We start from the raw sequence: 24,326 nt of genomic DNA, 5'->3' as shown, positions 1-24,326 counted from the left end.
ACCATGACTACTTCTGCATGGGTCAGTAAAAGTTTTAGTTTTTGGACACAGCACTGGATAACATGGTGTACTTTTGAAGTTGTGCCCTAAATTTCTTCAACTGTGCAGACAAAATTGATGGGTAGTTCTTAAATTTCATTCTGTAATTCAGGTTACTCATCTGTAATATGGGAAGAATAGCTATTTTTTATGAAAACTTTTGTGACAGTGTTGTGAAACAAATTAATTTTTATGGCACACTAGTGTGTTACAGTGGTGAGTCCTGTACAGAAGGCCTGTAGAAAATTAAGTCTCTTCAGATCATGGTTTAAATAGGGTGTAATAAGGGAGACATGTTAAATTACAGGAGAAAAGTTGAGTAGCTTCTTTGCTTTGAATGAGAAAGTCCTGTGGCATGGAAAAAGGTAGTGAACAATCAGGCAAATAATCTCCTTTGTGCATATTCTCTTTAATATTGCATAAGGAATCTTAATTCTGATGCTTCCTGACTTATACTAACTGATTTTGCAACTCTTTCCATACTTTTGCTCTTTGTTTTTAAGCAATCTTAGTAAACAAATTGACTGTATGGATGTGCTCCTGTGAGTCATTAGGTTGTAACCTTCAGCTCTGTGTAGCTACTACTAATTAAATTGATGGAATGCTATTAGTAGCAGTAAGCTTTTAACCAGAAGTAAGTGCAATGAGATACAAGAGCTTTTCAGTGAATTCTTGTAAGTGCTTGTTACTGGTAGAAGATCTGTGTAACATGATGGTTGCATGTTGCACTGCAAGCCTGGGAAGGAATGAGTTCTCTGCCACCCGTAGCTGATCTTGCTGCTCTGGTCGGTCTCTCTTTCTCTAGAGAGTGACATCACTGTCTAGTTAGTCCTCATACCTTTTCAGGCTTCTGATTCCAGTCCTTCTTTGTCCAAGTAAATCCTACTTCCTTGAGGTTCCTAACTGTTGTGTGTGGAGTTTGTGGTTTGTTCATACCTTCAACTTTGCTTTCGGTTGACTGGCTTTCCCCTAAACTTTCTACTCCATTTGTCTGATGCAGTTTGTTAATCTCTGCAGTGGAGTTAGAAGTGTGTCCATACCTCAGCTGTTTCCATGCTAAGCTGAGCTTTCTGTCTTAAAGACTTAATTAAGATAGATTTCTCTTGAGCTGAGAATCTAGCTGAGGTGTGGACAATTCCAGCTTTTTCTGCTAAAGAAGCAGCAACATCTGGCTCTGAGCAGACAGGTGGATTAGTGGTGGATTCAGTTGTCAGCAGGATTTACCAGAGGTGTTCATTGGTCAGGTTTGGCTATGCTAACCTTTTAACTTCATGGGAATCAAGAGAGGGCAACCTGTAAGTTACAAGAGCTGACTGGATGCAGATTAAGTAATATGTATAAGGTCTCTAAACTGTTGTGTCTTGATTGTATACTTACATTATACAAGTACAAGCAGCTGTGTCTGTTAATGCTTTAATGCTTGAACCTTTTAGCTGCAAAATCCATCCTGTTAACAGTGAGGAAAGATTAGTTTCTGCTGAGTGTTTTTACTGTTATCTCCTATAGGTGTTACTTATGTCCTAACTGTTTCTATTTATGGGCCATAATCCTGTGGGGAATGTGTAGTTTGTTTTTTTTTTGTTGTTGTTGTTGTTTTGATCTATTTTTTTTTTTTTTTTTTTTTTTAATGCTGACGTGCTTTAGATTTTTCTCCTGGGTAGATTTTTGTCCTTCTTGGGGGTGGGGTGGTATTGGGTTATTGTAAGGAATGAAGTGTGTGTCCTTAATACGTATCAGCACAGATCTGAGCCTTTAGTGAAAGTGTAACCTATACACCAATGCACACAGTTTGTCTGCCACTGTGCAATGAGTATGTCATAGAATATCCCAAGTTGGAAGGGACCCATAAGGATCACAGAGTCCAACTCCCTGTTTCTCACAGGACAACCTAAAACTAAACCATATGGCTAAGAGGTCATCCAGATGTTCCTTGAACTCTGACAACTTGGTGGTATGCTCCCTGGGGATCCCTGGCTCCCTGGGGAGCCTGTTCCAATGACTGAATACCCTCTCAGTGAAGACCCTTTTCCTAATATCCAATCTGAACATTCTCTGATACAGCTTCATTTCATCTTCGTGTGTCCTAATGTAAGTGATAAGCTGCAACTGAAGGATAACTAAATAGAAAGCATTAATTTACAAAGTGAAAGCAAACCACAGAGTTTGAAAATTTCTTATGAGGAAGGTTGGTTTAGCTGTAATAGTGCAAACACTCCTGTTTGTAACCAAGCCAGGATTAAAATGTCTCAACGTATGCAAATTTCTGAAAGGAGGGCACAAAGAAGATGGAGTCTGTCTCTCTTCAGTGGTGCTCAGTGACAGGACCAGAGGCCATAGGCACAAACTAAAAGAGGAGACTCCCTCTGAACATCAGGCAACACATTTTCAATGTAACAATGGCCAAGCACTGGTACAAGTTGCCCTGGGAAGTTGTGGAGTTTCCATCCTGGAGATGCTCAAAAGCCATCTAGATGGTAGTCCTCAGCAACCAGCTTTAGGCAGCCCTTTGTGAGCAAGTGGGTTAGACCAAGTGATGTTCAGAGGTTCTCCTCAGCCATTCTGCGAAAACACAACACCACAAGGCTAAGGTAATTATAACGGATGAGTAACTGTATTAGGAGTTGTTACAGGAGTAAATGGTTTATTGGCAAAGAGAGCTTCCATGTTGGTTGTGTGCAGAGATACATGTCAAAGGTAAGACTTTGCAGACTGAAACATTAAGAGTCTTCAGCTTCAGTGTTAGGTTCATGTATGTTAGCAGATGACTACACTCTGTTGCTTGAAGTTTATTCTAGTCCTGTGGTCTTAAAAACCTACCACAAATGCACCTAGTTCACCTTGTAGTAAGTTTTCATTTAATCTGTGCTTTGTAATCACAGTTATGGGTTCTTCCTGTGTCCCAGGGCCACAATCATTTTCACAGTTTATGGTTTTCTGTCACTTAGAGTTCTGAGAAAAGTGAATAAAAATCTTCTAGTTAGATGGGGAAAAAAGCTACCCTGGTACAAGCCATCTGGGTAGCCAACTTCTGTTTGTAAAACATCCAACAGAACGTGGTTTTGGTACTAAGGTTTCTATATGCAGTCATAAGAGGAATGTTTGTTTATAAATCATATTTATTAGGAGTGGATGCAGTGTTGCTTAGCATAACATCTGACTTTGCAGGGCAATACATGTTTTCTTTAGTGAGATGCATTTAATTGTAAGATGTAAATGTGTTGTGTTTTGATCTTTAGTAATTCTGTATTGGATCATTTGCAGTAGGGTGCAAGACATTTATTTTTGTGATTTTTGACATTATATATGAAGTTGGGAATGGAAAGGTGGCTCACTTACGTGTACAAATCTTGCCTTGTTACTAAAGCAACTTTATGCTGACTGTCCATCTGTGAAGTTTTACGAAATGCTCATTTGCTTCTGTGGTAGCATGCGCATATTCTTCATGTTTGGAGTTCTTTTGTTTTAATTCTTACAAGAAACCTCTCCCCTTCCTCGCCAAATCAAATCAAACCAAACCAAAACTCAATAAGCTTTCATGTTAAGGCTCGATAAGGCATTTTTTGCAGAGGTGTATACTAAAATAATAACAAGTATTGTCTTCTCCCAAGGGACAATACAGTGATTAAACTTGATTTGTACCTAATGTTTATCCATTGTAGTTGTATTCTACTTTCTGTCATGTTCTCATTATTTTGCCCATGGCTTCCATGCCATTCTTGCATGTGTATGGATGAATACTACAGATGTTAGCCTTCTAAAATTAGTAATACAAAATATCTGGACTTCCAAGTACTTTGTTATGCTTTTTTGAAAATAGTTATTGTAATGGAAAATAATAATTCCTGCCTCCTTCTTCCCATTCCTTTCGAACTGCTGGAGTAAGGAAACAAATAATTTTTGCCTTTCTAAATCTTAAAGTAGCCCTCCTGCTGAAAGAGGGCTGTGCCCAAATTAGGGCTGTAGATGAGTGATATTGTTAAAATTTATACCTAGGCTGTTGTTAGTTCTTCTTAGACTGGTACTGTTAAAAAGATCTGTCATTTTCTAGTGATTCTGATAAAAAGTATTTTGTAAAGTGAAAGGTCTGCTTTTTCACATAACTATACATGTAGCCTACAACAGCAAGGTACTGATCTCTTGTATACTGACTGAGTTGTGCCATATTCTATTTGGATATTTTGCTTCAGAAACTTGTTAAAAAAACTTTATTTTAAAAAATGGAAGTCTTCCTCTAAATGTCAGTTTTGCTTTTTGTGAGCAGGGGGTTGGAACTAGATGATTTTAAAGGTTTCTTCCAACACAAACCGTTCAATGATTCTGTTTGTCCATGAGCTTATGTCTTATGGTGGCTTGTTTTCTTTGGGTAGGATCTTCCAGTATTTCTGGTTCTTATAGTGATTTCTGCCTCTCTTCACTTACCCTTCTGACTGGCTCTTGTCACCTCTGTAGATGTGTCCCCTTGATGTAGTAGACTTCAGGGGTGCTTTGTCCAGTTTAAATTATCTTGATGATAGGTGCTGGTACCCATACATAGTATTCTAAGGAAGTTCTTGCCAGTACTTTTAAATCTGTGTTAGATATTGAGATTTTGGCTTTGTGAGGTTTTGTTTGTTTGTTTGTTTGTTTTTTTAAGTACCTTATCTAGAATTAATGTTACATAGGACCAGTGTGGTGATTTTCTATGCCTGGACCCAGGCGTGGGACCCACCTTCAGCTCCATTTTTCGTTCTTCTTAACAGTTGATTTGCTTTCAGACTTGTAGCATATATTCTTGTTTGGGCGTTCAAATGCAGTCTTTATACAGAAACATTTTTCTAATCTTTTATTTCAGTGTTTTACTGGATGACAGTCTGATCTCTCTCTGCATCCATCCAAGATTTCCAATTAATTGCTTACATAATAAATGCTTTTTGATGCAAGAAAACTGCAGATTGTTTTATCGCAGTCTGATCAAACATAAATTGTCCCAGGGTAGTATGATAACCTTTGAAGTTACATTTATGCCAGTATTTAAAATTTTTACTTTAGCACACAGTTTTTTTTCTAAACTCTTCAAATACTATTGATATCAAAGTAGTGCAGCTGTAGTGGCCATACTACTTTTTTGCTCTGCATTATTAATGACAGTGGTGCCTTTATTTTCTTGTACTACACTTTAATTTTAAAAATTGATTTAAATTTTTCAAATTGAAATGTACTTCACTTTAGTTTTTAAGTAGCTTTAAAAAGCTTTGCATGCCATACTAGTTCCTGAGTTCTCAGATAGTATTTGTGCAGTTGCTTTGATTTGAAAATGTGAAACTCATAAGTACAAGCACTGAAAATTCTGATTGAATGTACCAGTTGCTGCAGGAATTACATTTACCTGCTGTTTCTTTGAAAATGGATATTCAGCTGACTTTTTAGGGTATTGCAATATTTTTTTGATGCCTAATCATTACTATGTAGCAATACTTCCCCCCCTCTGACACCCCCAAACCCTTCTCTCTTGGTTTTAACTATTGAAGTGCAATTTTTTTTCTCTTTTAAAATTTGTTTACAGTGGCCGTTTGGCTTCAGTTCTCTCTTTGTGGTACAACTTTCCTGTCTTGAGGGCTTTCATTACTACTTGCAACTTTTCCTAAGGGGTCATTTGAATTTACTTAGTACTATCAAAAATTTCCTTGCACCCCAGTCAAAGGGACAAACAGCTTAAAGCTCAGTTTTGTTCCTTTGGCATGGGCATTGCCTGTGACCACCATGCTGGAATTGTATACAACTCCAAATCATTTCTGCTTTCAATTTGTGCCTTTCAAAGCAGAGACTTTATTTGTGCATTGCATGTGTCAATTTAACATAAACATTCATTGTCTGTGAATGTTGGCAGAATCAGAATCTGTAGGATTACAAACTTATGCGATGTTGTTTGTGAAACTTAAATTTTGTTGTGTGTGTAGGCTAGGGGATCATGACTGGGTATGACTAAGGGAATAGTTTTGGTCTTCCAAGTATGTGCATGTGGCTTTCTTGATAGAAGAAGGGGTTTTTATTCCAAATTTAGCACTGAGAACAGTATTCCCAGGTGCAATAATAGTTAATGAGGGGGCCCATGGGGACAAATTTCACTTCTCGTCAGTATTATATAGCTCAAATGTACAGATAGAATGTTGTGAACATATGTTACCCTTCTGAAAGCCACCTGCATGGGTAACATTGGTGTATGACAGTTTCATGTGGTGGGCTGGAAGCAGAATTAACTTGCCACTGGTCCATGTCCTGTTGGTTCGTTGGTTTTGGTCTGTGAAATGCTGAAGAATGTCCAGAATGTTTATGCTTACGGTCTCAACTGATACTTCACTGAGTTACACTCTTTGTTTTTCTGGTGTTACAGACAAGATTACAAGTGTATCACTTGACAAATGTATTTTTAACAGCAGTATGTCACATTTCCCATCACCACCAGAAAGGCAGGGCATCTCAAAGGCATCCTCTAAAGAAGACTGGTGAATATGTCAAGGTGAGGTAATACATGAAATGAATCTTCATGAAGTCCGCCATTGGTGAATGGGCATTTGTGAGGTTTACAGTTTTGCATAATTCTCCATGAGTGTCATTTTTAATAATTACCATGCCTTATTCTCAAATCTTGTCAGTATTATTTCAAAGTAGTGTGCCTTCACACAAAATACCTGCATTTCAGTTTAGTACTGACTAGTTTGAATCTTCTATATGAGCAACTGATTTAACTTTTTTGTTTTATTGCAGTCGCAACATTAGCAAGAAGGATGGGAGAGGTCTAATTTCCTGAGTTAGGTCAATATGTGCCCTTTCATTTTAGTCTTGTTTAGACCATGCCCTTATTGTAGACCCTAGATTTTTTTTTTTTTGGTGACTGCATTCTTTCCCAAATCCTATTGAAATCATCCTGAAGTACAGGCTGTCAAGGCATGGACATAATAAAGACAGTTTTTGTAGGCTTTACTATTAAAATGAAAGAGTGTTGAGAATATGTATACCGTGAGGCTTTTCAGAAGCTTCGGTAAAATTTTCTTTGGGGCAAAAACTATGCTATTATACTTTTACATTAGAGAGTACTCTTTCCCTAGCTTAATATTTTGTGCTCTAGAGAACAGGGAAACTAGCATCTTTTTAGACAGCTCTGTCTGATTTGTGATACATTAAGTTTACTTCATCTTGGATTTATTCTCGGATGTGACTGAATTAATAACACTCAACTGTAGGTCCTTTACATAGGATGTAAAAGTATCTAAAGTTTTTCAAACCTCTTTTTATTATTTTTTTTTAATGGAGACTACCAAGAAATCTTACCAAGACATATTTGCAGCTTCTCTAATGTAGCTGAATTTCATAGTGTTTGTTATTGACCTTCAATATGTGAGGTCATTATAAAAAATTTAATGTCTTTTTCTCAGACTTAATGAAACTTATGTGTGTTCTCTACACCTATCTTTCTCCCTGCTCTTCCTCCTGACTGGAAAAGTGTTACCTTTTCACAAAATCCTCTACATTCAAGTGGTACATACAATGCTTCAATTCTGATTTTGTGAGTATAATGACATGCTGCATCTCTGCAGCTCCTTCCATGCATTCTTTTTCCATTTCTTTAAGGAATTGTGTTTTTCTAGAAGAAAATAAATTACTTGGTACAGGACTGGAAATGTTTAGTAAGTGAATTAGGTGAAAACTCTCATGCTCCTGTCCAACCAAACTGAAGTGCAAGCCCCTTTGAATGACTTGCTGTACTTTATTTTTTTTTTTTTTCAATATTGAAAACTCTGTTATTTCACATTGTTTGCATTCAATGTTAAACACTGAGGTCTGGGCATAGTCTGCTTATGTGCTTCCCTTTTTTAAGCTTTTATGTAGAATCATAGAACCGTTAGGGTTGGAAAGGACCTTAAGATCATCTAGTTCCAACCCCCCTGCCGTGGGCAGGGACACCTTGCGCTAAATCATATCACCCAAGTCCTCGTCCAGCCTGGTCTTGAACACTGCCAGGGTTGGAGCATTCACAACCTCCCTGGGCAACCTATTCCAGTGCCTCACCACCCTCATAGGAAAGAATTTCCTTCTTATATCCAATCTAAATTTCCCCTATTTAATTTCTAACCCGTTACCCCTCGTCCTGTCACTACAGTCCCTAATGAAGAGTCCCTCTCCAGCATCCCTATAGGCCCCCTTCAGATACTGGAAGGCTGCCATGAGGTCTTCACGCAGCCTTCTCTTCTCCAGGCTGAACACCCCCAACTTTCTCAGCCCGTCTTCATACGGGAGGTGCTCCAGTCCCCTGATCATCCTCGCACTCAATCCCACTGTCCATGTCAGCGACAAAAATGTTAAGACCAGTCCCAACACCGATCCCTGAGGGACACCACTCGTTACTGGTCTCCAGCCGGACATTGAGCCACTGACCACAACTCTTTGTGTGCAGCCATCCAGCCAGTTCTTTATCCACAGAGTGGTCCATCCATCAAATTGATGTCTCTCCAATTTAGAGACCTGGATGTTGTGTGGGACAGTGTTGAATGCTTTGCACAAGTCCAGGTAGATGACATCAACTGCTCTACCCCTGTCCATCAGTTTCGTAGCCCCATCATAGAAGGCCACCAGATTGGTCAGGCAGGATTTCCCCTTAGTGAAGCCACGCTGGCTGTCACCAAGCACCTTGTTGATTTTCATGTGCCTTAGCGTGCCTTCCAGGAGAATCTGCATCTGCTCCAAGATTTTGCCAGGCACAGAGGTGAGACTGACTGGTCTGTAATTCCCTGGGTCATCCATTTTCCCCTTCTTGAAAATGGGGGTTATATTTCCAGTGACTTAGCAACTTCATTTGCCAGCTCCTTCAGGACCCGCGGATGGATTTCATCAGGACCCATGGACTTGTGCACATTCAGGTTTTTAAGATGGTCTCGAACCAGTTCCTCTCCTTCAGTGGTCGCAAGGTCTTCATTCTCACAGTCCCTGCATCTGCCTTCCAAGACTTGGGTGGTTTGGTCAGAGCCTTTGGCAGTGAAGACTGAGGCAAAGAAGTCATTCAGAACCTCAGCCTGTGAGGTTCTGTCATTCAGAACACCAAATCCTGTGTAGTCAGTTCTCCCGAGAGCTTCCTGAGGGGTCCTACATTCTCCCTAGTCTGTTTTTTATTTGCTATGTACCTGTAGAATCCCTTCCTGTTATCTTTAATATCTCCAGATGAGTTTAATTCTAACTGAGCCTTAGCTTTGCTAACCTGGTCCCTAGCTTCTCGGACAACATCCCTGTACTCTTCCTGTGCCACGTGTCTTTGCTTCCACTTATTATAAGCCTCTTTTTTCAATTGAATTTTTCTCAGGAGCTCTTTATCCACCCAAGGAGGTCTCCTGGCCCTCCTGCTGTACTTCCTTCTGGTTGGGATGCAACACTCCTGAGCTTGTAGCAGGTGGTACTCAAATATCAACCAACAGTCTTGGGCCCCTCTGCCCTCTAGGGCTGTATCCCAATGAACCTTCCTAAGCAGGTTCCTGAAGAGACCAGTCTGCTAGTATGTAGTATGCTTGCATAATATGACCACCTAGCAAGCAATGAGGTGGGATGTTTTCCCTAGTATTTGGCTGACAAATATATTGCAGATGTCTTTTCAGCTACCATCATATTTTGTCAGCCTACACTCTTTTCCACTTTATAAAACAAATAGTTACACTTTTAAAAATCTTAACCAGTAGTTCTTTGGTTTATTGTGGTTTTGCCTTTTTATTTGTCTGTTAGAATCTTCTGCTATAGTCTTCCAATTTTTATTTTTATCTCGTCATTTCTTTTCCTGCAGCCATGCAGAGAAATAAGAAATTATAATTGTAATGTCTACAGTCCATTTTACTTTGTCTTGGGCAAAAGTCTGAAAGCCGAGATCCCACAATAACAGGGCAGTTTTGGTTTTCTTATGTTGTTGTTTGGTTTAGTAGTGAATTCTGATATGTAGTTTCTCATCTTTTTTTTGTTTGTTTGTTTGGTGTTCTTTGTTTTTTTTGTTTGTTTTTTTTTTTAATCTGATTATATTTCAGTGGAAATGCTGTTTTATAAATGGAAAAATGAAAGGGGGGGGGGGCAATTTTATTGTCATTTTTGCTTTTAACCGCATCTCAAAAATGATGAAATTTACAAGTTGGGTTAGTTGTATCTTGTGGAAGCTGCAAGTGTCTGCAAAACCACTGGTGAGAGCTGTATGCTCAATACTGTCCACTTGGGTAATCACTGGGAGGTTTTTTATAATGAAGTTTGAAAAAAATGTTATCAGCAGAAATGGGCACCTCTCTGGGATCACTTCCTAACTGATTGCAAGGAGGAGTACTAGGAGTGCTATACTCCATGTAAGTTGCTTTAGGATTTTTATCAGGCATATGTTGACTTTTGTATTGTAGCTTGTCTTAATGTTGTATTCTTTCTTCTTCTGTGTTCTTTTTCTGAATCCTCCAAATCCTCTGTACATAATGAAAATATCCCCTCTTGCGCAATTCTGACCTGCGCATCTTCGTTTTCCACAGTGTTTGCTCAATATATCAATAAAGAAACTTAATGTGCTTTGCTGTATTTTCTAATGGAAGGTTGAAAATAGCATTTCCTAGTTTAAACAGGCATTATTAATTACATATTGAGTGTCACAGGATTGCCATTAATGAGACTTCTGTAGCAAACCTCAGTAGTTTTCATATAATTTGCCAGGCTGAAAGTGTTACTTTTCCCTTATCTTTTTTTTTTTTTTTTCATTCCATGAGACCTTTAATTAGCGATTTCTTTAAATTCTTCCTATATCAGTCCTTACTACATATAGTGTTGCCTTACAGAAATAGGAAGCTAACATTTTCTTGATATTATGAATAATGCTTAATGATAGTTAAGAGTATAGCATAATAAAACATTCCTAAAAGAGAATGGAAAGCATTCATCTAGACATTGTATCTGAATCTGTATGAAAAATTACTTTGATTTCATGAGCGTGCTTGGTCCATCGCACTAAAGTTTTCTACTTTACTCAACAGCAGAAAATTAACTGCCAAGTTTCAGCTTGGAGTTGATTTTTTTTTTTTTTTTTTTTTAATAGCCAAGTTATAACTCCTTAGCAATAGATATATGGTAGAAATAGATTTAATTTAGTGACACATAATGAAAGTCTTTAACACCTAAGTAACTTCTCACCTTGATCAGCTGTTATCAATCAGCTATGCACAGCAGGAATTTATGACGATGCAAGATTTTTCTGTAAGTGGCTTAAATCATTAAATTATTTGTGATTTATTAATAATTCTGCTGAAGTAGAAAGATACCTGCCTCTTGCACTTCTGTAAATCACTAAGTAATCTCTTTGGAATACCTTCTGGCATCTTTTGTGGAAATTGCATCTTAACCAGTTTCTTCATACATGCTATTTTGTTGAAGCAAGATTAGCGCTCTCGGAGTATTTGTAATGCTTTATATGTATTTGTACAAGGATGTTACCTACTGAGGGTGTAAAAATAAAAAAAAGAATATAAATAAGAAAGAGACATGACAAACAGCATGTTGACAGAATAACAGAGCCTTGGAGTGAACTCTGTATTGTGGCTTACGAAATGAATAAGATTTGAGTTCTTTGCAATACTCCCTTGAGACAATTTAGGGAAAATGTTCTTGGTTCTTCTAAACCGTCTTTGTATTCCTAATAGAATAGCCTGTGATGGTGAGAGGCCACTGGTTGTCCTGCTTGATTGTGGAGAACAGGTTGATGAATGTTGGCAAATACTTTTTCTTGGCTACACTTCGCTGTCGTTGGAGTGATACGGACTGTGTAAACATGTATGTTTTAAGTCTCTACACGTTATAACAAATTGCTGGCACAGAAGAAAGTTAAGTTCACTTAGGCTTCCAATAGCTTTGTGAGTATGAAGAAAGTGTGCTTCCCAGCATCTCATTGTAAAATATCTTGCAAACATAGATGTAAAAGTATAAATATTTGCATAGGTCAAATTTATAGGTCTTAAATTTTGTATACCTAATTAAAAAATAGTGATCTCTAGGTACAGCTATATAAATAATTATATATAGTTCAGTGAAAGTTCTATGTCCTCCTGTTTGGATTCTGGATTTTAAATAGTAAGGTAAGAGACAGATTTGCAAGGAATACAGGAATTGATTTGCTAAAGCTTGCTTTTAACACATGTAGGATCTTTGAAAAAGTACTGTTGACACGCGACTTCATGTATGTTAAGGCATAGTTTGTTTAATGATTAGCACAGTTAATTAAGTCACCATAGGCAATGTGAACAGTCATCCAAACAGACCACACTCCATTTAATTGTATTTTAAGTCCTCTTTTAAATCATTGACTTAACATCCTGTAATATTTATTGACCATTAAATATATTGCATAGGTACTTAATATGCAAGATCTCAATCCATGGTTTATTTGCATGTTTGTAATCCATATTTTATACTATTGGGCAAGTAGAATGTGTGTAATTAAATTACTCACAATTCTGTACTATACAGAAACCATCCTAATATTGAATCTTTTAATATTCAGTCTTATAGTCAGTAGACTTACCTGGGACTGAATAGCTGCTGAATCCTGCTAATTATGTACAGAACTACTCATTTTGAGTTTAACCAAATTTTGACAATGATACTTGTTAATAATTATCTCTGTTTTAGAGTAATGAATTGTTCCTTGTGGCTGTCTGATAATCATAATTTCTCATGAAATATTATCTTTCCATTTAACTTTTGTCACAGGGGGAGATGAATTCAATCTATCCTATTTTAATGTCCAAAACTGCAACTTCCATTTTTGATTTTTTCATGCTTTAATTTTCCTGTTAGCATTGTATGAAGGGTGTATATTTTGTCTTCTTTTTCTCCTCCATTTCTTTTCTTGTACTGCTTTCTTGCATCGTCTTCTCCCCCTTCCCCCCCCCCCCCCCCCCCCCCCCCATAATTTAGTTTTTAATTTGTCAAGCTTTTTTAGGCATACATTTTTTTCTGCAGACTTGCTCTTGGTTCCTGATTTCAAGCCTTTCAAAAACTATTCTATGATTCTATGATTATAGTTGCAACAGTGCTTCTGGTGCTTCTGTGTTGAAAGCAGCAGTGCCTAGATATCTTAAGTCCTACTGCATCATCTCCTTCTGCACAAGGAGTGGAATAAATACTTTAAATGCTAAATTAGCTTAAGCTATCCTGCATGACATCCTTGTCTTTAAATTGGAGAGACATCAATTTGATAGATGGACCACTCAATTAATTAAGAACTGTCTGGCGGGCTGCACACAAAGATTTGTGGTCAGTGGCTCAATGTCCAGCTTGAGAACAGTAATGAGTGGTGTTCCTCAGGGATCGGTGTTGGGACCGGTCTTGTTAAACATCTTTGTCGCTGACATGGACAGTGGGATTGAGTGCGCCCTCAGCAAGCTTGCCGATGACACCAAGCTGTGTGGTTCTGCCATCCAGAGGAACCTTGACACACTTGTGAGGTGGGCTGATGCCACCCTTATGAAGTTTAACCATGCCAAGTGCAAGGTCCTACACCTGGGTCGGAGCAATCCCAGGCACAGCTACAGGTTGGGCAGAGAAGAGATTCAGAGCAGCCCTGAGGAGAAGGAATTGGGGGTGTTGGTTGATGAGAAAATGAACATGAGCTGGCTTCAGTGTGCGGTTGCAGCCCAGAAAGCCAACCATATCCTGGGCTATATCAAAAGGAGTGTGACCAGCAGGTCGAAGGAGGTGATCCTGCTCCTCTGCTCTGCTCTTGTGAGACCTCACCTGGAGTATTGTGTGCAGTTGTGGTGTCCTCAACATAAAAAGGACATGGAAGTGTTGGAACAAGTCCAGAGAAGGGCCACGAGGATGATCAGGGGACTGGAGCACCTCCCATGTGAAGACGGGCTGAGAAAGTTGGGGGTGTTCAGCCTGGAGAAGAGAAGGCTGCGTGGAGACCTCATAGCAGCCTTCCAGTATCTGAAGGGGGCCTATAGGGATGCTGTGGAGGGACTCTTCATTAGGGACTGTAGTGATAGGACAAGGAGTAACAGGTTCAAACTTAAGCAGGGGAAGTTTAGACTGGAAATAAGGAAGAAGTTCTTTACTGTGAGGGTGGTGAGGCACTGGAATAGGTTGCCCAGGGAGGCTGTGAGTGTTCCATCCCTGGCAGTGTTCAAGGCCAGGTTGGGTGGAGCCTTGGCTGACATGCTTTAGTGTGAGGTGTCCATGGCAGGGGGGTTGGAACTAGATGATCTTAAGGTCCTTTCCAACCCTAACTATTCTATAATTCTATGATTCTAAGATATGTTTATTTTCTTTGTAGTTTTCAAAGACTTCACTTAGCTTGTTCTGCTTAATAGAACCAAAAGCTGATTCAATCATGGTTTTTATTCCTATGTGTTAGGATTAGCATTTGTTTCTTATGAATATGTTTGTATTTGTTATGTATTTGTTGAATTATCTCAATTTTTGTCCTCATATAAGAGCCGAAACAGTGCGCATATTACTGATTAGGTAACAGGCTTACATTCAGGCTGGTGCTGAGCATCTTAGTGTCTGTTTTCTTGTCTGAAGAAAGGTATTCATGTGAGCATTTCCTGTTTCTTGGCCTTCCAGTTGTGTATATGGAATAATACTGGATTTCTGAACATGTTGTGAAGAGCTGAAGTTTCAGCTGTTAAAAAACAAAAACAAAAACCAAAAATCCACCCCAAAAACAAAAAACCAAGAAAAAAACGCACCCCATACCAACCCATCAGCCGAGTTTCTTGTTGAATCTCAAAGAAACTTATGAAGAATTGCCCTTCTTTGGATTTGGTACGTAGTAATGGTTTGGGACCTTTAATATCATCTAATTCCAACCCCTCTTTCACTAGACCAGGTTGTTCAAAGTTCCATCCAACCTGGCCTTGAGCACTGCCGGGGATGGGGCAGCCACAGCTTCTCTGTGCAGCCTGTTGCAGTCCCTCATGACCCTCATTGTGAAGAACTTCTTCCTAGTACCTAATCTAAATCTCCCTTCTTTCAGTTTAAAGCCATCCTAAAAAGTTTTCATGAGTGATCTGCAAATTTGTAGTATATAAGAAGTTTAAACTCTTTATGATTCTTTGCCTGTTGTGGTCAAGTAATAACCTATTTAGTTGAACCTTTTTTTAAATTTATTTTTGGTCCTACAAGATGTGTTAATTCTATAGAAAATTAGTTTCTATATAGTGATTTCTATACTTCTGAGAGGGACAAGTTGTGTGCCCTGTTTTTTAACCTTAGCTGGCTGCTGGGCACCCACGCAGCTGCTCTCTCACGCCCCCTGCTCACTAAAATGGGAAAAAAAATAAGATGAAAAAGTTTATGGGTTGAGATAAATACAGGGAGATAGCTTACCAGTAACAGTCACTTTCAAAACAGACCTGACTTGGGGAAGATTATTGCCTATTAAAAGTAGAGCAGGATGTAGAGAAACAAACATAACACTAAAACCACTTTCTCCCCAACCCCTCTTCTTTCCACGCTTAACATCGCTCCTTTTCTGACTCTTTTACATTCCCCTTTCCACATCATGCAGTGCAGGGGAGATAAGGAAGAGGGGTTGCGTATAGTTTGTAACCCTTCATCTTTCCACTACTCGTCCTCGTACTTTTCCCTTTGCTGTAATGTGGGCCCTAACCAAGGGATGCTAATAAAACCTTCCTACGTAAACACAATACAGATGTTCAATATCAAACCCAGACCTTGTATGTCACACAAGCTTAAAAGCTTGGTTGCATGTCAGTTGGACATATGAGCTGGACAGTTCAACTTGACCATAATAGGATATTCAGTCTTTGAATTATTTCAAAATGTGCTCCAAATAGGACTGTATCATCATCTTGTAATCAAGTTTGCACTGCAGTTGATCTGATCTGAGAGCTATCCAACACTGGAAAGGGAAGTTTTGTTTCCCCAGTTCCCTTAGTTCCTGTTCTTTCCCTTGAGTTAGCTTTGATGCTTGTCACGTGCTTTTCAAAAAGAATTAGGCTTGTTTTTCTGAGTTGGCAAGTTTGGTTGGTCCAGCAAAGCACTTGATGCTTTTATATATTATCGGATTAAGGGATGCAAGACTCCCTTCTGCTGTGATGAGCTGTTAAAATGAATTTAGCTATGACATCAAACATCTGGAAGTTGGAATGAAATTATCTGTGTCAAACACCAACAAGAGTGAACTTGGTTAAATCTTCTGTTTGTCTTTGAGGAGTCCTAGACTTAACGTCACGACGATGTGTTAAGAAATGCAGCGGAAATAAAGGTGGCAGCGTATTTTACTGGGAGTATTAGAAGTAGTTACTTCAGTGAGTTGTTCCATCACAGTTTTCTCATGGTCTTTACCTCATGTGCATACCACTTAGTTCAGCTGCCATGGAGGTACAGAGGGGATGATGGAAACTGAGTTGACTTTTGTGTAGCTATTGAAGTACATGGCATAACATGGCTTGGGCTAGAAAATCTCAGTTATGGCAGATTAAACTGTCCTGTTATGTAACATGCTTCTGACCCATCTCTTGTGGATTCTGGTTGATTTTTATGTCTGATATTACAGTTCTGAGAAGTTCAAAGTGTACATAGGTATGCCTTGTATTGGAGGTCAGAAGGAAGAAAGTAACTGACTTGGAATTCATAGTTCATGAAAGTGATGACTGCAAGGAAGTTTCTTAAACTTTAAACTAAATAAAAATACGAAGGCAATGGCAAAGATATTTTATTTCCCTTTGGTACATTTTTGGCTTGTAGCTGTCCTTGTAGAGTCTTTTCCTAAAATCATAATTTATGCCAACACATGCCATCTAGTTTTTCACTGTCTTGTATTAAATGCTTTTATGCAGGTAAAGCTTTCAATTCAGCTTCCTTTTCTGCAGCAGTGGAACTTTCCATGATTTAGGGTGGATTAAGGTGGCAGTCTGTATTTCCATCAGTTTAAAGGGACTGAAAATGGAGTTGTTTTTATACTTGGAATTTAGGAAGAAGATACCTTTGCTTATCTGCAGTTTTGCTTAAAAACTTGTCTTTGTGGCATAGAGGAAAGACTTCCATTTGGTCTGCTCTGTTCCTGTCACTGCTTTATTCTCTCTCTGCTGCTTGTCTGTCAGTATTGGCAAATTAAAATTAGTTACGTGTAACACTTTGCCAGCATTGCTCTTTAGGCTTTGGGGGAAATTATGCTCTATTTAATTGTTTGGAAAACACAAAGTCCACTTCAGATGTCTCTTCTCAGTCTAAAAATCCAAGCTGGCTAGGATTTATTATTATCAAGTGGTGGAAACAGTTCATACAATAAGATAAGAAGATTCTTGGTTGAGTCTTTAAGTGTGAAGATCAAATACATTCAGGATTGAGGAGTTTCAGCTTTTTTCTGCCATGTGCTTTTCAAGTTTTATTGTAGTATAGGGCAATCTACCTGAATACCAAAACCATTGCTGTCTACCACAATATATAGTACTGAAAACAATCGAAATATCTTGTATATTTTTTTCTTTGTATGGATTTTTTTTTTGTTATATTTCTAATTGGATTTTTTTTTGTGAAAATCAGGCAGGTAAGGTAAACCAGTAAGCACACTGACTTCTTAATTTCTTTCCACAGTTTTAAAATTGTGAAATCATGGCTCATTCAAAGACGAGAGCCAACGATGGAAAAATCACATATCCTCCTGGAGTCAAAGAAATCTCTGATAAAATATCTAAAGAAGAGATGGTACGAAGGCTAAAGGTTAGTATGCAAGTAACTGTTCGCAAATTCAAGTTTCCTGTATACAGCATCAGTGATCTTATTACTCTGTTTTTCTGTCTACAAGGTTTATTTACTTATTTTTTTCCTTTGGCTTTACCTTTTCTGTGCTCAGTAGGAAGAAATTATTGCCTGTTGTGCCTGCTACCACTTTCTTGAAGTGATTTGTCTAAAAATGTTTAAGTTAGTTAAAAAGTCACAAACGGAAATAAGCTATATTAGTTTCAAATACTTCCTAAATTTTATTTCAGCTCCTACAGTAAGTTGTTACTTTTAGAGAAGAAAATACTAGAAAACATGAAAAGCCAGTCATGATTTTGGAAATAATATGGATACCTCAGAATTTATGCATTTGTGCTTTTTGGATCGATTAGAAAACTCTTTATTCTTATTATTTTAGCCTGTATCATAATGAAGGTTGTCTTTGATTGTGGTATGTATTTCTGTCTCCTCAATTTCTTGATCACTTTATTTGGCCAAACTCTATGGGAAGGTGGAGAGATTTGGGGGATAATTATGTTACCACAGTTCTTTATATACACATGTACTCTCACGAAAAGGCAGGCCTGTTAGTATTGTGCAGAAGGAATGCTTGCAGCTTGGGCTTACCCTGTAAAACGGGAGTGAGCAGATGTGGGAGAGGAACCTTAAGTATTCTAACAGCTGGGAGAGCTTAATTTGGCATTTGTTTTCTTAACAAGTGGGTTTAAATTAGTTAGAACTACTGGTAAATGAACAGAAAGCAATAAAACCCCAAAACACAAGGAGTTTTTCTCCCCTTCCCCTCAGCAACGTGTCTGTGCTTTGGGAGTTAGGCTGATAGACTGCAGTATACTGACTAAAGTCTATGATGTTGAGTAGAAGATGACATTTATAACCAAGTCTATGATGTTGAGTAGAAGATGACATTTATAACCGTATGTATGACTTGTAACAGAAGATATTATTTGTTAGCACTTGTGTAACTTTTTTTTTTAGTTTATTAAAATGTACACAGTTCTTACTGATACTTTTTCTCCTATAGTTTTATTTCATTTTTGGCCTTGAATGTCTAGTCCCTTCTACTCTGTCATTTTGATCTCTCTTGCGGGTGAAGTGTTCTTTGTGGAATGATCTCTATTTCTTTTCAGTGGTTTATTCTGGCTGTTCATTCATTGGTACACAGGCAGGGAGAAGGTGTTTCTTTTATAAAGGATTGGATGATCTAGACTACACCACAAGTGTCTAGATCTACAGTATAAATACAGTTTCAGATGTTGAAGAACCGTAGTTGATAAATAAGTGAACTATTAGCCTCTTCATTTCCCTGACTGCCAAATTCAGATAATTATTAGGGAGAAGCACTTTTCTGTGGAGTTTACTGTGATTTACAGAAAGTCAGCTGTTTGTTAATGACAATCTATTTATGTAAATGCAAATTATATAGAGAAACCTCTATAATAAAATGGAAAATGTGCATAATAAATTTGTGTGTTAGCATAACTTCCCTCAAATATTGTGCTTTTCTGATCCATGCTTTCTCCAAGTTGTAGTAGGTTTGGAAAAGAGATATAAACTAAATGGCTGGAGTTATGAACTAGCACTGAAGTCAGAAAGAAGGTAATAAACACTTGAAAATGATAGCGTGAGAAAAACATTATTCCAGAGTTTCTCTTATATGCAAGAAGAAAGGCGTAACTGAAATACATTCATTCTACAGCAGCAGTCTAATAACATCCTCTTCCGTAAGTTGTATGACTAAATTCTGAATCTTATTACTGTAGAAAAAGGTAAGAAAAATTGAATGGGTTAAGAAATACAGGCCACATCTGGAAGATGAAGCTCAGGAGTATTAATCATGGTGGCCTAGCTGTGATTTCAGGCTCAGGAATCCTCTAATCTGTTGTTTTGTGGAAAGCTATTAGGGAATGCTAGGAAAACTAGCTTGGATTTCTTTGTTTTTCCTTCAACACTGTGGCAGATTGCTCTGGATGCAAGATGACTGATTTTTGTTGTCCTGACCACTATGGAAGTTCATTTCTAGAGTAGAAAAAAAAAACGTACTTGTTGCATGAACTATTGTGATGCCTGAATGTTTGTTCATTTCCTTTCTAGTTACATAAATCTAACTACTTTCCATAAAAGTGGAAACAATTTTGGTTGCTGAATCACTCTAAGTTTGTAAGGGCACCCGTGCACTTCAAATGGTTCATCTTGTGTCGGACTGGAGAGGTCCTCACAATGGGTATTTTATGTGCGCGCAAGCCTTTTGTGCCTTTCCGTAAAGGATTCTTGTATGCTTGAAAATCTTACAGCTGCTGAGATTGAAATTATGCAGAAGTTCTTTCTTTTTTAAAGTAGGATTTGTTGCTACCTGACTGATCATAATGAATTTGAGGGAAAAAAAAAAGAATTTTTAATAAAACAAGCTATAGCAAAGTGAAAGAGTTTGTAGGGTGGGTTTTGGTCTGTTTTGTTTTTGAGGAGCTTCACTGACATCATTATTCTTGAAAAATATCTGTCCTTGCAATGTAAAATAGATGTGAGTTTTGATTTTAATTCTCAGGATTTTGTAATTGTCTTTGTTAATTTTAACAAGAGTTAAACTCCTGAAAATAATTCTGCTTTTGTGATCCAAATAAGAAATGGAGAAAGACATAATTTTCTCCTCCAAACATTTTTTTGAATAGAAAAATTATGACTGACTAGTAGTTACTAATTGTGGCTTTTCTTGCTTTTGTTCTGTTTAGGGTGTTAAATACTTGGTGTCCCAGACTTTTCTTTTCTTTTTCTTCCATAACTTTAGTCTACTGGATCCTAATAAATACTCCTGGGCATTTTAGAACATGCATGCTGCTGAGCTGCCCTGGAATTATATATAGTTCCCCTGAAAGTGCATGCTCTGCTTCTGGGGAGGAAACTTGTTATCAGCATTAGAAGAAAAAAATTGAAATTGAAATAGAAGGAAAATAAATTGTAACCCTAAATGCTTCTATTCAAAATACTTATTTCTCCCTTAGTTTTGCTGTTTTCAAAGTTTTCGAGGGAATTGCTACAACAGTGAATGCTGTTGGTTTTGGATTTTGATTATATGGTTTCTCAGAAAGGTATGTGAATTACTACAGGTAGGCTTTTTCAGTAACTCTGAGACTGTGTGTTGAGATTATGATAGAGGACCTGACTAGATCCTTTATCTTGAAAAATAAGGCACTGGTTACTCAGATAAGTGCTACTGCATTGCTAATAATGTTTCTGATTAGAAGTTGCACAAAACCAGAGAAGGAACTTTCAGTGAGGACCCTCTTATGCAGAGTATTTAATCTTATGTACTGATGTCTGTCTGTCCCTTTTAGATGGTTGTGAAAACTTTCATGGATATGGACCAGGACTCCGAAGAAGAAAAGGAGCTCTACCTAAATCTTGCTTTACATCTTGCTTCAGATTTTTTCCTCAAGCATCCTGATAAGGATGTACGTTTGTTGGTAGCATGTTGTCTTGCTGATATATTCAGAATATATGCTCCTGAAGCTCCATACACTTCGCCAGATAAACTAAAGGTAAATTGAATTAATCGCTCTTTTCACACCAGGTTTGAATGATGGGTATGATTGATTATAACTCTTTATTTCTGGTTCAGCCTGTACAATTCAAAGTTTTAACTTGATTCTGAGATAGGGCTGTTTGGTCAGGTCAAATGTTCATTGGATAAAGTGATATATAGTACCTCTTTCAATAACTTATAGAGTTTTGGATTTATATTGAAAATAAATATTTTATTGTACAGCCATGGGGATTTGCAGATAGCAGTTTATTACTTGAGAAGTATTGACACACCTATATATTTTTTCATAATATCTTGCAAGATAGCCAATTCCTTCAGTTGGAAAAATGCCTCTGCTGTTTACAATTAAACTGTGAAAAGATGATTACTGTATTCTTAAAGGCTCTGTTGAAACAAGGAAAAATTATTTTTGTATAGAGGAGGATGATTTCTCATATGAATTGGAAAATTCTGCAATTACAAACATCACTGATCCCACTAGATGGAGATGGTTGATAGAGAAATGCCAGGTTTGAAAAGGCAGTACAGGTCTGCCCCATTTATTCCAGAAAAAAAAAAAAAATAGGTGATTTTGTTGTTTTCTTTTTACTTTTTAAAATAGAAACCTTAGCTTTCTTTCAAACTCTCAAAATTGAAGCACTTCCCTTACACAGTCTGACTCTAGAGTGGTGAACCGAATCTTAGAGAAAATCTTGCAGACAAAAAATAACACTAAAAAATATGTACTACTTTGTTTTGGTTTTTGTTTTCTCCATAGTAGGATAAAAAGATTGTTGTGGTAGAAGGCATATCTGTTATCACTCAAGAAGAAATCGATCAATTTCTGATCTTGTGGTTGCACCAGAAGGGCATCATATGTATGGGAAATAGTATGGTTTCAACTGTAGTAAATCATTTAGTACCAGACATACTGGAGAGATACACAGGGATTTATTAGATGTTTTTTCTTTATTCTGAATTGTTGCACCTCTAATTACACAGTATCTTGTTACCTTACCTATTGATTACACCATCTTCAACTGGAGACAAACATTAACTTTCTCTGCTGTGCTATATTCTAAGCCTGGTTTTGAGGCATCCTGATTTCTGCTTCAGTTTTGAGTATGTGTTTTCCTTTGCATGTTAGACTTAGAGTTTGTTGGTGTGTTTTTCCTCTCTTTCTGTGTTGGGCTAACATTATAATACTCTTCCATACCGAATTTCATCTATCAAATGCTACTAAGTTTCAAATTTTGCAGTATATCATATTGGAAGGTTCACACTACTGATCTTAAACTTGCAGTGTAAGCATACTACTACTTGGCCAGAGCTCTGAACAGACTAGGAACCTTCACTTTCAACATTCAGTTCTGTGATCTGTACAGATTTCAGAATTCAGTTTCTTGACTGGAATTTCTAAACCTATTTTGAGAAATAAAGGACAAGCAATAGAGACCTTTACCTGGGGCTACTGAGGTAGGTTTTTGCAGACCTGTTTCCTCTGAATACAGCTTCTGTGGTTGCAGGACGAGCTCTGATACAAATGTCGAAGAGTTCTCTCCACTTTATGACAAAGAGGTAAGAGGAAGAATACTTCCTCTTGGGTTATGTCTTGGCACTATTTTAACCCAGTATTTAACATTTTATCCATACTGCAGCTATGATGTCTCTTCTAGTATGTTTAGCACCAAAGTTAAAGATGGCAAAATTAAGTGCTAGGAAAGGTAATTTCTTGAGAGAAGAAAACTTAGGTTTTTGCCCTTGCTTCAGACTCTTCATATCTGTTTGTAACTTGCACATTGTGTGAGATGCTGAGAGAAGGGATCAAAATTTTAGATTTCCCTCTTAGGAGTATCATCAGTATAAATCTTACATTCCTTGCTGAGTGTTGTAAGCCCTTTGATAACAGGGATGGAAAATGCCACAAGTAGGCTAAAAGAATTGGAGCAGGATTGCTCTTCTGGGATATGGAAACATTCAAGTCTTTCTCAGTCTAGGGAAAGCCTAGAGCCCAAATCTAATTTTCGGGGGGGGGGGGCGGGGAGGAGAAGATACTCTAATCATGGTTATGTATCAAAGAAAATGACTTTGACAAATGGACTGTCTGCCTGACTCAGCTGAAATGGAGATGTATAAGGGTGTATATAGTAGCAGAACTTTAACTATCTGAGCGTGTTTTGTGGTGAAAGCCACAGCTCTGATGCTTACTGAAACCATTATGTGGTTAATTGGTATGAAGACAACAGTACACGAACCCCATTCAGTGTTATTCATAAAGTTGAAGTATAAGCACTTTTGTTTTTAGAGTCTGGGTTCTAGTGTGGACTTGCTTTATGGAGTCTGATGTGAAACCATATTGTCCACTTTGTTAAAGTGTTGCAATTTCTTAGCTGCCCTCTAAGTTTACTTTATCCATGTTTTGCATTTATAAGTGCATGTTCAAATAGTATATTCTCTTTAAAAAAGGGAAAAACTTTGAGTTGTATTACACTAGATACTAAAAATTAGTGGGTACTTTTGGGTTAAGTCTGTCCTCTTTTAAAAGAGAAATAGGAAAATAAAATTATGGGTAAGTTATTACGTTTTTAAATGATGCCATTATTATTTGTGAAGCGTTGAGTTGCTAGACATTGTACATGTAGGCTATTCATTAATATATCTATTGATATACAATACAGTGATGAGTACTTTATAAAAGGAAAATTAGTTTGGTCTCTAGGGTCTTTGAATTGCTTTCAATAAAAAGTTTTGTATATTGAGCTGCAGGATAAAAGCTAAAGATACTTTGTGATGAACTGATTGGTACTCATCTGTACAAGTGAAGTTTAACAGAATAATTCCCATACCTAGGGCATGAGTTTTAAGATGAAGTAGGTGTTATATTTGGCATGGAATATGCTCTTAGATGCTCCCTTTCTTCTTTATTTGAATCTTATCCTTCACTGAGACTCAGTTTGTATGTCTTGTTGAATTCATAGCATGTTTTGGTGTGCCGATTTTTCCGATGATGGAACTCATCTTTGGA

At 37.6% G+C, this 24,326-nt stretch overlaps 1 protein-coding gene across 1 annotated transcript in view; it reads left to right on the top strand.

Moving 5' to 3' along the window:
• PDS5B (PDS5 cohesin associated factor B) overlaps positions 1 to 24,326 on the top strand; it is a 108,722-nt gene that overhangs the window by 5,683 nt on the left and 78,713 nt on the right. Inside the window, exons 2-3 of the mRNA XM_062615062.1 lie at positions 17,638 to 17,763; positions 21,114 to 21,317. Of these exons, the coding sequence (XP_062471046.1) occupies positions 17,656 to 17,763; positions 21,114 to 21,317 (312 nt within the window). The 5' untranslated portion in view covers positions 17,638 to 17,655. The remainder of the gene's footprint in view (positions 1 to 17,637; positions 17,764 to 21,113; positions 21,318 to 24,326) is intronic.

This window comes from Pezoporus occidentalis, unplaced genomic scaffold (genome assembly GCF_034315485.1).
Source record: "Pezoporus occidentalis ecotype Australia unplaced genomic scaffold, CSIRO_AGI_Poc_V1 ctg18, whole genome shotgun sequence".
Taxonomy (NCBI): Eukaryota; Metazoa; Chordata; class Aves; order Psittaciformes; family Psittacidae; genus Pezoporus; species Pezoporus occidentalis.
The sequence above is the reverse complement of the archived record's forward strand: the minus strand, read 5'-3'. Positions and strand labels throughout refer to the sequence as shown.